Genomic DNA, 13,820 nt, shown 5'->3' with positions numbered 1-13,820 from the left:
GCAGTACTTTTTACAGGCACAATGGTACTGTCTTTTTTTGTAAGATGCAAGTTGTGAATTACAGTTAATTGCATACAGTAAAAGTCTGTGATTAAAACATTTATATACCTCATTCTTTAGTGTTGTTAAATGAAAGAATTTTATTTGTTTTTAAGATACTTTCAGTGGAACCCCAAATGACTGGTATGTTCTTTTAAAACATGAACTTTTTTTTCTCTTATTTTATTCTTTTTCACATGTTCCAAATGTTTTATATATATACATATATATTCATTTTTAGACACAGTAAAAACTACAAGTACTAACTGTAATAGGGAAAATATTCTAATTTTTAAGTCAAAATTAACTCTTTGGAGGTACTGGGTCTTATGATGATGATCAGATACTTTCTGGATATATTTTAAATGGACTGCAAGAGAGAAAAATCTGACAGAGGATGGGATTTTACCTGAACGGGGCATAGTCATCTTTCTAAATAGTAGGGAGACAGCATGGAATTTGAGAATGCTAACTGATGGCTGGCATTTGAATCTCTGTTGTAGAACCTAAGTGAGCTTGAGTAAGTCATTCAAGTCATTTCCCGTCTATTAAACAGGGATAATGGTAATCATATCTAACTCATAGGGTTGTTGGGAGGATTAAATGTCAATCCATATAAAATTCTTAACAACTACCTGACACATACTCTATGCTCAGTAAATGTGAGCATTTACTATCTTTATAGGTAAAATCCCATTACAGAAACATAATTTTTTTTGGTAACAAAAATTGTTTCCATGCCTTCTTGGATGCCCGAAAGGAATTGTGTTCTGTAGGTTAAACTGAATTTTTTACATCAGATGTTTGCTCTGATCCCAGACCAACTATCTTTCTATAATTAAAGAACCTGATGGTATGCATTATGAGACAGGAGAAATGAGCTGAGTTGGCTACTTTGATATTTTGTTTTCCTTTCATTAATCACAGTTATCTTTACCTGCCTTCATTTCACCCTACCTCAAATACACTTCCAAACCAGGAAACAGACTCAAATTCCATAAATACACCTAATGTTAAAATATGCAAAAAGATTCAGAGCCTGGGCTTAGGGTATATTTTTAGCTCTGGTTCATCAACTTACCCTATGGTTTTAATAGTGGGTTCTTTTAGCCAAATTCTATACAAAAAGAGCATTTGGATGTTTTTCAGAGTTTATTAGCTTATTTTGATATAAGTAAGAGTGAAGATATAATTTGAGGCATACAAGAATACATATTCTTAAACCTTTTATATTACACAGTAGAAATAGTTAAAGGTTTTATTTTTATTAAATGCTTTCCTAAGATTATAGTGATGACTGTAGACAAAGTGAAAACATTTAAAAAAGGAAGAAAAACCTTTGCTTTTCTAAGTTGATAACATTTATTACCCTTCTTTTAGAAAGAAGTTCTTATTGCCTGAAAAGAACATAGTTTATTCATATTTTATACATTAATGCTGAGTGGTCTAGAAGTTTTAGTTTCCACTGAAACCCTTATTTTACTTATTTTCTTGGTCTGCCACTTATCTCTTTTCTGGAATCTTTTGAAGACCTGAAGTAGGAACTGGGCCATTGATAGAAATTTCTGTACTGTACTTTGAAAATTAAGTGCAAACAGAAGAGTGAATGTGTGTGTAAGAAGGGTAATCATAAAGTAATACTTAGACTTATTAGCACTGGCTCCCCTCTTCAACCACAGGCACCTTCAGGTGTCTGGAACAACTGAAATGTAGAAAAACTGAAGTGTAGAAAAGTCATAAGTGACAAAAATAGCTGAGTAGAATCAAGAGACAGTGAAGATTGCGGAATACAGGATGTGACTGATCATTTGTGAAAGCAGAAGGAAAAGAACACCTTCCCTGGCTATTGAGAGTGATGAAAAAGAAGCTGCCCTAATAACAAAGGCAAGGAAGGATAGAAATGGGAAAAAATGAGGGAGGAGGCAGGAGAAAAACAAAGCAAAGATAGTAGCAGAAATTAGGAAATGGGGCATTGTGATGTAGTCGATGATAGCAGACAAGAATCGCTCAGAAGGGAGAGAGAACAAATAGAATGTATAGCATCTCGGTCTCTTGAGAAAATTTTTAAAACATGCTATGATAAATCTTTGTAATGACTCAGTCATTAAGTTTTCAGTTGTGTTTAGTAGACTGTTTACTAGAGCAGCAATATGTGTAATCACTATAAAACGATTTTCTTCAAAACCAGTTCATTTTTAGAAGTTGTCATATTTACCTTGAATTATATGAACACGTTACTTTCCTGAATGCACAGCCCTGCTAGCCCAGATAATTTAAATGTTATGTTTTTAATGTGGCTTTGTATTTAACCAGTGCAGATAATTCCAGCCTTTGTGGAATGGGCCGATTCTGGAGCATATGAAATGCCACGATAAGACTAGGTACTTATATAGAAAAATCAAGTAGAGCTCTGAAAGCTTTTAGTTCTCTGGGACATGTTTCATGTTCTGAATTGTTTTTCAGTGGTGATTTCTTTCCTTCCCATCAGTAGGAGTTGTAGACTATAGTAGGTATTTTTCTGCTGTAATACTTTCAGTATTTTCCTGATCTAGATTTTCTTTATGTCAGTTTTCAATTCAGTGAACATTTATTGAGTATGTTTTGTGTGCTAGGCACTGGTCTGGGGGTTGGTTGCAAAGAGGACAAAGATGTGGAACTCACATCTTAGAGGAGAGATCTGTAAATATAATGCCATTATTTCAACAATAAAAATACATATAAGATACAGAAGTAACAGAAGAGGGAGTGCTTGCCACCATTTTTTTTTTCTTTTTCCTTCTTTTTTTTTTTCCCCCTAGAAAATTCAGCTTGGCCTGAGTATCCACTGTAAGTCCACAATGGAGATGTTAGGATCTCATCTTGATAGTTGCAGCTGATAATGTTGGGTGTCACCAGTAATTTTAGCCAGCTACCATTTCATTACTCCAGTTTGAATTTTCAAAAGTTAAAGACTTTAAGCCATGTAATGTGAGATTATCATTTTCCTATACTAATTTTTAAAAATCAGTAAACAGCTGAATGAGGTCTCCTGTTGCCTTTTTGTAAGGATATTGAGGAAACATTACATCGCTCAGAATCCAAATGAGAAAATTTATTCAGACCTGTTTCAGGAAAAGCTTTACTTCACCCTGAGAAATCAGTTTGCCTTTTACTTGTGAACAATGCAAATCATTGATTGTCCTCAGTTTTTGCTTTAGTTGTGGGAAATCTCAGATTAAAATTAGGCATACTTTTAATAATTATGTAGCACTCAGTCATCTGCATATCCATATTCTAACTTGTTATTCTTCATCTAACTACATTTTTCTAGATTACAATTTTTATCTACTTATGTTTTTCCTTGTGTTCTTATAAAGTTCCTCACATCTCTTTTGTACATAAGGCTAAATAGTAATACTTTTTTAAAAAATCTCAAAAAAACTGCTTTATTTTAGTTGTGAGGATAAGCCCCAACGTGAAATTTTCAGTGCAAGGATCCAGTAAAATGGATCCAACTGGAATTCCTGAGGAGTGGAAATAATACACAAGTTTGGCAGGTCTTGAATTACATGCAGGTAAACCTGGATCTGCTGACTTACCTGGAAGTAGGGAATGTGGATGAAAGCTACCATCTCATCCTCATATTTTCATTAACTTTTATCAAGAGAATTCAGAAACTACACTGGGTACCAAGATTTACTAATTTAGACTTTGTATGTGTATTATTTTCACTAACCTCTTTTAATTCAGACTAATAGCAACAATGAAATTAGCCTGTTTACTTTTGGAGTCCGCAAGATTGAGAAGAGTTGGTGTACTGTGTAAAACCAGTTTGGGAGAAGACTGCTAAAGGACAAAAATGTAGTGAAAGCATTAAAAGGAAAAAGAAAAGTAGGCTGTTTTCAGAATTAAAAAACAGAGTGATCTGGCTTGAGGTCCAAGAGGTAGCTTTTGGTCTTTAATAAGAGAAAATGTAGAAGCCTATGATGTTTCCAGTATAGGATAAGATAAATAATTTGAGGGACACTTTAACTTAATTAGAAAGAAAACATTTTTTTTACTTTATTAAAAATAAAATATAGAAATATGAAAAGAAAAACCATTTCAACATATGAAACCTATTAATAATAAAACCTATTATTTGGGGAATCTGGGTCCAGAGACTTAATCTGTTACTTAATAATCTTATAATCATGACCTTGATTGATGGCAGGTTTTGGTCAACTTGTGCATGTATGTTTTAATTCTAATTTTCCCCATGACTAAATTTCCCTGTAAATCTAGCTTTTAATTTCACTGACAGTATTTTTTAAAAATAACAATAATAGGTTATAATCTATTAATGGGAATGGAAGTTTCCTGAAGATGGAACCAGGGAGAAATGTAAGGATGGTCCATAGGATATTCGTTCTTTCCCTCCCCAACTCTGCCCGCTTCATAATCTCTCTCCTTTGTGGATGGAGATACTAGCTGAATTCTAGGATTATTTAGGAGTCAAGGTGTCCCCACTTAGTTTTCCATTGCCACTTTTTTCTAATCTTATGATCTATAGCTGAGTTTTTTGAGCATGAAGAGAATCAGTTTACTCTTTCGTCTTCCCCCTTACCCCTACCCTTTTCCCACATTTACTAGTCTGAATGAACACTTCAAATGAAATACTCTTTGCGCCAACTGACAACATACTTTTCCAACTTTTTCCTCCAGCCCAACAAGGTCTCTAGGAAATGGACTGTGAAAAATGAAGAAATTTCACTAGAGGCCAACAAGAGGAGAGAACGATTTTCACTTTTAGTGTGAATTTCTGATTCTTTGTGCTCTGCAACTAATCTGATTTGTATTTCTTTTTTTTTAATATAAATTTATTTATTTATTTACTTACTTACTTACTTACGGCTGCATTGGGTCTTTGTTGCTGCATGCAGGCTTTCTCTAGTTGCGGCGAGTGGGGGCTACTCTTCGTTGCAGTGCACGGGCTTCTCATTGCGGTGGCTTCTCTTGTTGCAGAGCACAGGCTCTAGGCGCCCGGGCTTCAGTAGTTGTGGCGCAGGGGCTTAGTTGCTCCACAGCATGTGGGATCTTCCCACACCAGGGCTCGAACCCGCGTCCCCCGCGGTGGATTCTTAACCACTGCGCCACCAGGGAAACCCCGTGATTTGTATTTCTGTGATTGCAAGTTTAATTTGTTTTAATCCCCAAGACCAATCTAAGAGATTTTCATATAACATCTTTTTTTCTTTTTTGCTTTTACTTTTAATTTGCATCACTCAGTTTAGCATTTATTTTTTCACAGTGCGATAGCATGGTATAAGGGAAAAAACAAACACGCACTTTGGATCCTCAAAGATTTCCATTTGAATTATGGATCTTCATTATTAGCCATGTGGTTAACAAACTTCTCTGAATTTCAGGTTCCTTGTTTGTTAAAAGGATAAAGTATAATTGTTATCAGGATTAAGTTAGATTATGCATAGACCTTTATAAAGTGGAAATTATGTAAAAAAGTCTTTGAACTTTACTATGAAAAGGTATAGAATTTACCTTTTCCCCCATAGGATGTCTTTTTTTTTTTTTTTAAGAAGTACTAAAAGGTAGAATTGGGAAGGAAATGCTGAGCAGGACCTAAATTTGCTCTAGAGTGTCTTGGAAAAGACATTAAAAAACCCCAAAAAACTCATTAATTGAATGTCTACCATATATCCAGCATGTTATAGGAGCTATATGAAAAATCAAGATAAATCTTTTGAATATACGATTGTTGAGATTTGGATTATCCTGAATCCAAGAGTTTTGCAGGTCATGGAGAAGGTCTCTATCTATATAATTTAAACAACTAATGTTGCTACTTTAAAATTTCTTTTTGTCCCCTAAATTTACCTTTTTTGACAGAATGAAGGGAAGATCAATATTGATTAAAAATTTGGATATAGCCAGCCTGTAACTAGAGAATTAAGAGGGTGGTCTAGAGATGAAAAAATAGACTTAACACATACATACACACAGTAAGTGAAAGAAATGCCTAACCATTATGGAAAAAAATATTTTCAGTAATTTACAATTAATTTTAGGAATATCAAAATGTGTGAATCCTGGAAGTGATCAGAAGTATTCACACAGCTCCTTATACTCCAGGATAACCAGTTGGGACAGTGTGTGGGTAATACAAAAATCATTTCTATTTTTGGAATGCCTTACATACTTTTTCAACAGAATTTCCTTTTTAATTACAGGATTGAAAGGAACCTAAAGGGATGATATGGTCCAGAACCCTGATGTCAAGTAAATGGATGATTGTTCTTCCGGATAGGCTCTTCCCATATATTGTCGCAGAAATGAATACTGCCATTCTAGTATTTTAACCATCTCTGGGTCATTAAATTATTCTTTATTTTCATTACGTTTAGTTTGTTGAAAGAGAAACAACTGTAGTTAGCATCTCTTTAAATTAAACGTACTTTGAGTGCTAGCTCTTACTCTAGTTTCTTGGTACCATATCCTTTAGTTTTCTCTCTGAAAATCTATTTTCTGTTCTTATAAATGCTTTTGTTATCCATCTTTGTACCTCATTAAGTTTATCTTTATTTCTCTAAGAATTGTAAGGTGTAGTGAAAGGATTAACTTCATATTGTCGTGGTTTTTACTTGCCTGTCTCCACTTTTGGGGGCAGTACAGAATAGCCCCTTGTCTGGCATGTAGAATATATTCAATAAATGTTTATTGAATGAATAAGTGTATGTTTTCATTCTATTCACAGCTTGATAGCATGCTAGTTTTCATTTTTTGTCAAGTAAGGCAAGAAATTTAATCCTTATAGGGTTAGAAACTGAGGCTTAAATTTGTTTAGTGACTTTCCCATGTTCACAGAGCCAGCACTTATTTGGTGTAGGGATTCCAAATGAAGAACTACCACTAATTATACAGCATTTCCCTATCTTGTTTCTCATGGCCAAACTCTTCAAAGCTCCAACTGCAATTTGAACAGTTTAACAGCATAATTTTTCTCCATGAAGAGAGAGAGAGAGAGAGAGAGTGTGTGTGTGTGTGTGTGTGTGTGTGTGTGTGTGTGTGTGTGTGTGTGTTTAAAGCCTTTCCCTCACTTTTTGGCACTGTAGCTGCTTTCAGGCTCCAATCTCAATCTGTCCCAGCCTCTACCCTGCAGCCAGAATCTGCTCTCCAAAAGGCAAATGTGATCATGTTATTTCCTAATTTAAAAACCCTTCAATGGTTCACCATTTTACGTTCAAACTCCTTGCCAGATTATGTTCAAACTCCTTGGTGTACTAAATAAGGCATTCTGATATCTGGCCCCTTCAACCTCTAGTCTTATAGCTCATCCTTTCCTCTTTTGCATTCACTTAACTGGTGATATCAAACTTCTCACAGCTCCCTGACCCAAGAGCCTGTTTCACTGATTCCTCAGCCTGGAATTACTTCTCTTACCACACCCTAGACTCTAGGGCCACTTTTCCTACAGTCAAAAGTTCACAAAAAAACAGAAGTAAAACCTATGAGTCACTTACATAGTTATTAGTAAAAGTTTATTGTGTGTACACCCAAAAGACAGCGAACTGGGAGCAGTCAAACCAAAATATGGAATGAGGCTCAGGGGTATATTCTGTGAAGACTGTGAGTGTGTATCCTCTACAGTGACTGGTTAAAATATTATAATTTTCTCTTTTCCTTTCTTTTCATTCTTTTTTTTGCAGTTTAAACTTCAAACATTGAGTATTCAACTGCTTTTCTTTTTTAAATTATTTTTTATTATATAAGTTTCAAGTGTACAGCATTATAATTCAACACCGATATACTCCGCAAAGTCATCACCACCACAAGTCTAATTATCATCCATCACCATACAGTTGACCCTCTTCACCCATTTAAAAAAATAAAAAAAATTTTATTTGGCTGGTCCGGGTCTTAGTTGTGGCACACGTGATCTTCCTAGTCGTGTGCGGGATCTTTAGTGGCGGCATGCAGGATCTAGTTCTCTGACCAGGGATCCAACCCGGGCCCCCTGCATTGGGAGTGCAGAGTCTTAGCCACTGGACTACCAGGTAAGTCCCCCCGTCCGCTTCACCCATTTTGCCCACCCCTCCTAGACTTTTCTTAAATGAAAGGGAATTGGTTAGTGGTTACCTCATACCAATTTTCGGGAACTATTTAAGTTCTGCTTATGATTTTCACAAGCATAAGCAGAAAGTGACCCAGGTCAAGTTATTACCTCTTACCCTGCAAAATAAGCTAAATTAAGCTTTGCTTGTATGACTAACTGGTTTTGTTCGCTCAGGGAATTTTCAAGTCTGGCGTCTGTGTTTCATTTTAACATTATGAAGTGTCTCTTTACTATGCCCGCAGGCAGAACCGATTGTTCCGTTTTGTATGTGTGCCCACACCTTTACAGGCTTATATCCTAATGTCTGTATGGTCGTATTGCACTTACTTACAAGTATCCACTGTCCCACCCCCATGCCCCAACTAGGCGTCTTTGTACCCCAAGGGACTCACACAGTGCTTGGCACATAGTGATGCTTTGTAAATGTTCAATAAATGAATGGAGTGAAAATATGGCTGAGAAAGAGGGAAAAGAAATGGAAAGCTAAAGGCAAAGCTCTTTAGGGAGAATATTAATTGTTTTGGACATGCGAATGGTGAGTTGTGAGGAGGATCAAAAAGGCGTAAAAGGTTGAACCTCAGCCTTATAGAAACTTACCTCGACGGGAGGCAGGATATGCATCCTAAAGGGCATTAGGAGGTAATTAGACATCTGGGTGAAAATGGCTCGTACCGACTGTATTATAGAATCTTAGAGGCTGGGGAAGTCCCTGCTGAGAAGGATGTAAGTGAAAAATGGCTTAATCAAGTGCCGTCTAAGTGCAAGGGGTTTTTCGTGCGTTAAGCAATTTAATCTTTACAAGCACCCTATGATGAGGGTGTCCTCTCCATTTTAGAGACGAAGAAACACGCTCAGAGAATTGAGGGCTTTCAGCGTCCCAAACTACCACGTGGAAGAACCATCGTTTAAATTTGGGTCGGCTGCCTCCAATGCCCCGCTCATTTCGCCACGCCTCTCCCCCGCAGTTGGGAGCCACAGGGCTCGAGAGTCGCCCTCCCGGGGTCGCCGGTAGCCCAAGACCCTACGCGAGCCGCATCCCGCGGGTCCCAACCCACCCGGCGCGCCCTGCCCCCCCTCGCGCTCAGTGCGCCGGCGCGTCCGGCCGCCCACCCTCTGGGGAGAGGCCCGCGGCGGAGGCGGGGCCGGGGCTCCGGGGCGGGGTGTCCGCGCGCTCTCGAAGGTGGTGGGCGGAGAGCGAAGGGAGGCAGGGAGGAAGGGGGGCGGGCGCGAGGCCGTGGCGGAGGAGGAACTTGTTGCGCCGGCGGCTGCGTGGTGTCGCTCGCTCCCTCCGCTCCAGTTCGCCCGGGCGGGCGCGGCGGCGACGGCAGCGGCGGCGCGGGGACGGCGCGATGCGGCGCTACCTGCGCGTCGTGGTGCTGTGCCTGGCCTGTGGCTTCTGCTCGCTCCTCTACGCCTTCAGCCAGCTCGCCGTGTCCCTGGAGGAAGGAGCGGGCGGCGGTGGCGGGAAGCCGCAGGCCGCAGCGGCTTCCTGGCTCGCGGGCGGCGGACGCGGCGCCGGGAGAGGGGCGGGCAGCGCGGGCCCCGCGGCGCATCCCGGCCGGTCTGACAGGTACGGGCCGTTCCCTGTCGGGGGCCGGGGCGGGGGGCGCGGGGGCGCGGGGCTCCGCCCGGCCCGGGCTGCCTGCGAGTCAGCCCCGCGCCTCCCGCCACCAGGCCCGCGTCTGCCGCTTCTTTGCCGCAGACTCTGATCCCCTTTGCTCGTTTCCCTCCTTCTCCTCACCCTGGGGGTGAGCCCAGCGCTGCTCCAGCCCGAGAACACCCCACGCTTTTTGTGTTTGTCTTCTGACCCATTCCTTAGGCACTATTCAGAGCAGTTAGAAATTAATTTTCAGCTCTTAGTTGACAGTTGCATTTTCTTTTTCCTTTTTTCTTAGAATTGAAAATAAGAGGGTCCTACCAAAGCCTTCTTGCTGTCTGGCTAGTGGGAATTCCCTCTTGTTTCCATGGCGTTCAAGTTGAGATATTTAAACATCGGGCTGGCGCCCTAGTTCAGTTTTTTGCCCCCTCCTGAATGGGACATCTAAATTTCCTGTTAACGCTTAAAATTTTCATCATTTGCCGGTTAGTTAAATTTGGATAGAGCATTTCTGCGGATTGTGAATTCTTCTTTAGGAAACGATCGGTCTGTTGTGAAACTTACAGCAAGTTAAGAAAAATAAGCGATACTTAACATGCTCACGTCTTTTGTGAGTTGGGATAGAGGTGTTTCTCTTTAAAAATCGGAATTTAAAAAGCATAATGACTTAAGTGGATTTACACAGATCACTGTCAGAGTTGGAATCAACATGAGATTTAAATGGAAAAAGCAACGCATTACGAATGCTTAACAAAATCTGAGCGTTTCCACTTCCTTGAAAAAGAGGCTCCTCTGTTTGTGGGCACCTCTCTTACTCCGTGTGCTCCCTTAGTAAGAGGCAAAGGCTGCTTTGATATGAAAAACTTCCTACGGGTTGGTAGGAGGAGGGAGCGCAGGTCAGCTGTAGGCTGTTAACGTTCTTCTGTGAGTTGATGGCCATTCCCAAAATGAAAGGGGACGTTTGGGCAGAGGAGCAGCATGGAAAAGCTGGATTGTCCTGTTTTCATCCTGTGATTTGATTACAGTCAGGACTCTGTTCATAAAAGCAGAACTACTTTCCAGAGCCAGGTTTGTCAACGCTATTATCTGTTCTGGGAGAGGCCGTGACTGAAGACCTGGATGAGCTCATGAAAAGCTAATGGTGGTCTGTTATGTTCCAGTGAAGCATTTAAAGTTATGGGGAAGAAACTGTTTTTGCATTGGGTAGAATTGTCAGGAAGCAACAGTTTTATCAAAACATTGAATGAAAGTGGACTGTGATATTAGCATTTCAATCTGATAGAGTAACATTCATTTTTAGTGCCTTTTGTCTGAGATACTTAATATTTTGTGACAAATTTTTATAAATTGTATCTGCTTGGCTAGCTAATTTTAACAAAATTACATTATTTGAAATTCAGAAAATAAATGCTTCAGCTTTAATGAATATTTTATAGAGCCATTACTGAAATCTGAAGTTTGATGTGTCAGAGTTGAGTCAGCTAAAAAGCTGTCTATTACAGGTCCTCTGGGCAACATAACTCCTCATTTTAAATGAGGCACACATTTGAGTTAAAACTGAAGGTGTATCATTCTTTGTAAAGAAGTGTGGGCAGAGGAGCAACCTGGAAAAGCTGGATTGTTTGTAGCCTATGTTGATTAAGGTCAGAAGAATTCCTAAGACATCAGGACTCTTCATTTTAAATGTTATCATTTATAACATCTTTTTTAGATTTCTCATAGAGTTCAGTCAACTTTTTTGGCTATCATGGGATATGGAGTAGGTATTCTTAACCTCTTTTCCTATGTATAAATAGTTTGGCGGAGGTGCAGAGGGCATCAGTACCAGCATTAGAAACTATGTATCCTTTGCTCTGCAAGTGCGCTTTCTTTCTATAAAGCTGCTGTGATAAGAACCTAGTCTAGATAGTGTTACATCAGTGGAAAATGGGGCTATGAGGCAAGCAACATCTTCCTTTTTTTGGTAGGACTTGATTATCATTGCATTCTTACTTTTTAAAAAGCAGTCTTACCTCAAAGATTAAAACTATTATTTCTCTCTCTCATTTGAAACATGGGATTATGGTTATAACCAATAGGTTCCAGTGGTCAAACCGTATAGAAAATATTCATTGCACAGAATTCCACGACAAAATACTTGGAAATGTCCTTGCACGTTCTCAAAGTAAAAACTAGAAAATGATGGAAACAATATTTCAGTGAAATTTATTATTAATGAGTTCATTTTGTTTGAATCCATTATTTTGGTATTTAGAAAATGGGTAGATCTTAGTGTCAGACAAACCTGTGGTCTCATTCTGGCCCTGTTTCCTGTGAAAACTTGACCACCTCTCTGCTTCACTTTTCTTACCTGTAAAATGTAGCTTGTATTTACCTTAATTAATTTATAGTAATCAGAATTCTTAGTTGTCAGTCACCAAAGTCCATTAAAACTGACTTCAGCAAAACAGATATTTATAGGCTTATATGGGTTGCTGGAAGGAACAGGATTGAAGGAAGAATTCCCCGGGCAGTTCCAGGGACCTCAAGGACTGGGGACTCTTTCTCTTCTGCCTTTGTTCCTGGGGTCTTTCAACTTCTTGTAGTGTTTCATCTCTAATCTCAAGTAGAAAATTCTAGAAAAAGGCTCTCATTGGACTTGCATCACACACCCATCCTTGGACCAGCCAATGTTGCCTGGGATGGGGGCCTCTGGTTCTCTGGGCTGTGTCCCTTGCACATCCATACTGCAGACAGAATCCTGTGACCGGCGCTGGAGAGGAGTGCTGCCTCAGTGGAGAGGGATGCTGGGGGTGGGGGGGGAGGTAGTGGCTCTTCCACACAGAGGGACTCTCTGAAGGTGCTCAGTGTGGACAGACTGTATTTAAGGTATTCAATCTAAAGCACTTATCTAAAGCACTGACCAGATGTCAGTACTTCAGAAGGAGTTAAACCATTCTGTGGCTTTAGATACTCTGGGTGATTAAATTCTCACATTTCACTGATGACAGCGATTATCAAGATTTCATCCCATTGAGGCTGTACAGCATATCGGTAGTAGGGAATCAAGAAACTACTAGGCATTTCAGTGATACCATTTCTGGACCCGTCATACCCTTAGTGTGAATGACTGTTAACTGGGAGGTAGTCACCTTACTTTCCTTTTCAGATCTGGTCAGGCCATCAAGTTATGGTTTCTGCTGGGTCCCAGGAACACTAACTAGTAAGATATACTGAAAATGTAGAGTGGGAAGAGTCAGGGCTTTGGAAACAGACTTCAGCTTTGCCACTCACTGGCTGTGTTAACCTTGAACACATTTCCTCATCAGTTACACAGAGGTAAGAGTATCTGTGATAATTGGGTTATTTGTGGGAATTGAAAAAAATAGCTTGTGTAGATTACTTGGTATGGTGCCTGGCACAATAAAATTATAGCTAATTCAGTGATGGTTTTGATCATTTAAATTTTAAATGATTTTTTTTTTTTTTTTTTTTTCAGTTTCTGACCTCTGGGAAAAATGTCCTCAGGCCCCAGTCCAGACCTGCTAAAACCAGAGTCCCTGGGAGTGGGGCTTGGGAATCTATATTTTAGATATGTGATCCAGGTTGTTGTTATAAAGCCAAAGATTGAGAACCATTGATTTAACTGAGAATTATTTGACCACTATTTTTGCGCTATTGTTTTTTGGGGGAGAAATTTTTTCCCTCTTCCCTGCAGTTATTTTTGAAGAAGAGAGGAGTTAGGCAGTGAACAGTGAAGAAGGCTGAATTATTTACTAAAGCCACCTTAATCTCTGCTTTGTTGATGCAGAGACATCTTAGATAAAAACCAGTACTTTTCACCTTGTATTTCAGTTCACTGAAGATCGTACTTCACATAGCTGTAAAGTGCTTAGCACAAATCTGACTAGTAAATTAATTAATTAATATTGTTCTGTGCTTTTGAACGGGAAAGTGATTAGGTTAATGGGAAAATAATGTGTACTTTTGACTTAGAAATCCTATTTTAAAACATTAAGATTATTATCTATGTGTCATACCTGTTGGAAATACTTCCCCCCAACATGTTGACTTAAATTTTTTTTTTTCATTTAAATCTTTAATTCAGTTTTTTTT

At 39.2% G+C, this 13,820-nt stretch overlaps 2 protein-coding genes across 3 annotated transcripts in view; both read left to right on the top strand.

Moving 5' to 3' along the window:
• Positions 1–6,347, top strand: part of YAF2 (YY1 associated factor 2) — a 73,081-nt gene extending 66,734 nt beyond the window's left edge. Inside the window, exons 6-7 of the transcript XR_009505342.1 lie at positions 156–183; positions 6,246–6,347. The gene's annotated coding sequence lies outside the window, so the exon portion shown is untranslated. The remainder of the gene's footprint in view (positions 1–155; positions 184–6,245) is intronic.
• Positions 6,348–9,413: 3,066 nt separating this feature from the next.
• Positions 9,414–13,820, top strand: part of GXYLT1 (glucoside xylosyltransferase 1) — a 54,248-nt gene continuing 49,841 nt past the window's right edge. The window contains exon 1 of one of the 2 annotated variants that reach the window (XM_059934557.1): positions 9,414–9,698. In XM_059934557.1, coding sequence (XP_059790540.1) covers positions 9,478–9,698 — 221 coding nt within the window. In that variant the 5' untranslated portion in view covers positions 9,414–9,477. The remainder of the gene's footprint in view (positions 9,699–13,820) is intronic. The other variant, XM_059934558.1, reaches the window with a different exon arrangement.

This window comes from Balaenoptera ricei, chromosome 10, assembly GCF_028023285.1.
Source record: "Balaenoptera ricei isolate mBalRic1 chromosome 10, mBalRic1.hap2, whole genome shotgun sequence".
Lineage (NCBI taxonomy): Eukaryota > Metazoa > Chordata > Mammalia > Artiodactyla > Balaenopteridae > Balaenoptera > Balaenoptera ricei.
This window is presented reverse-complemented; position numbering and strand designations above follow the sequence as displayed.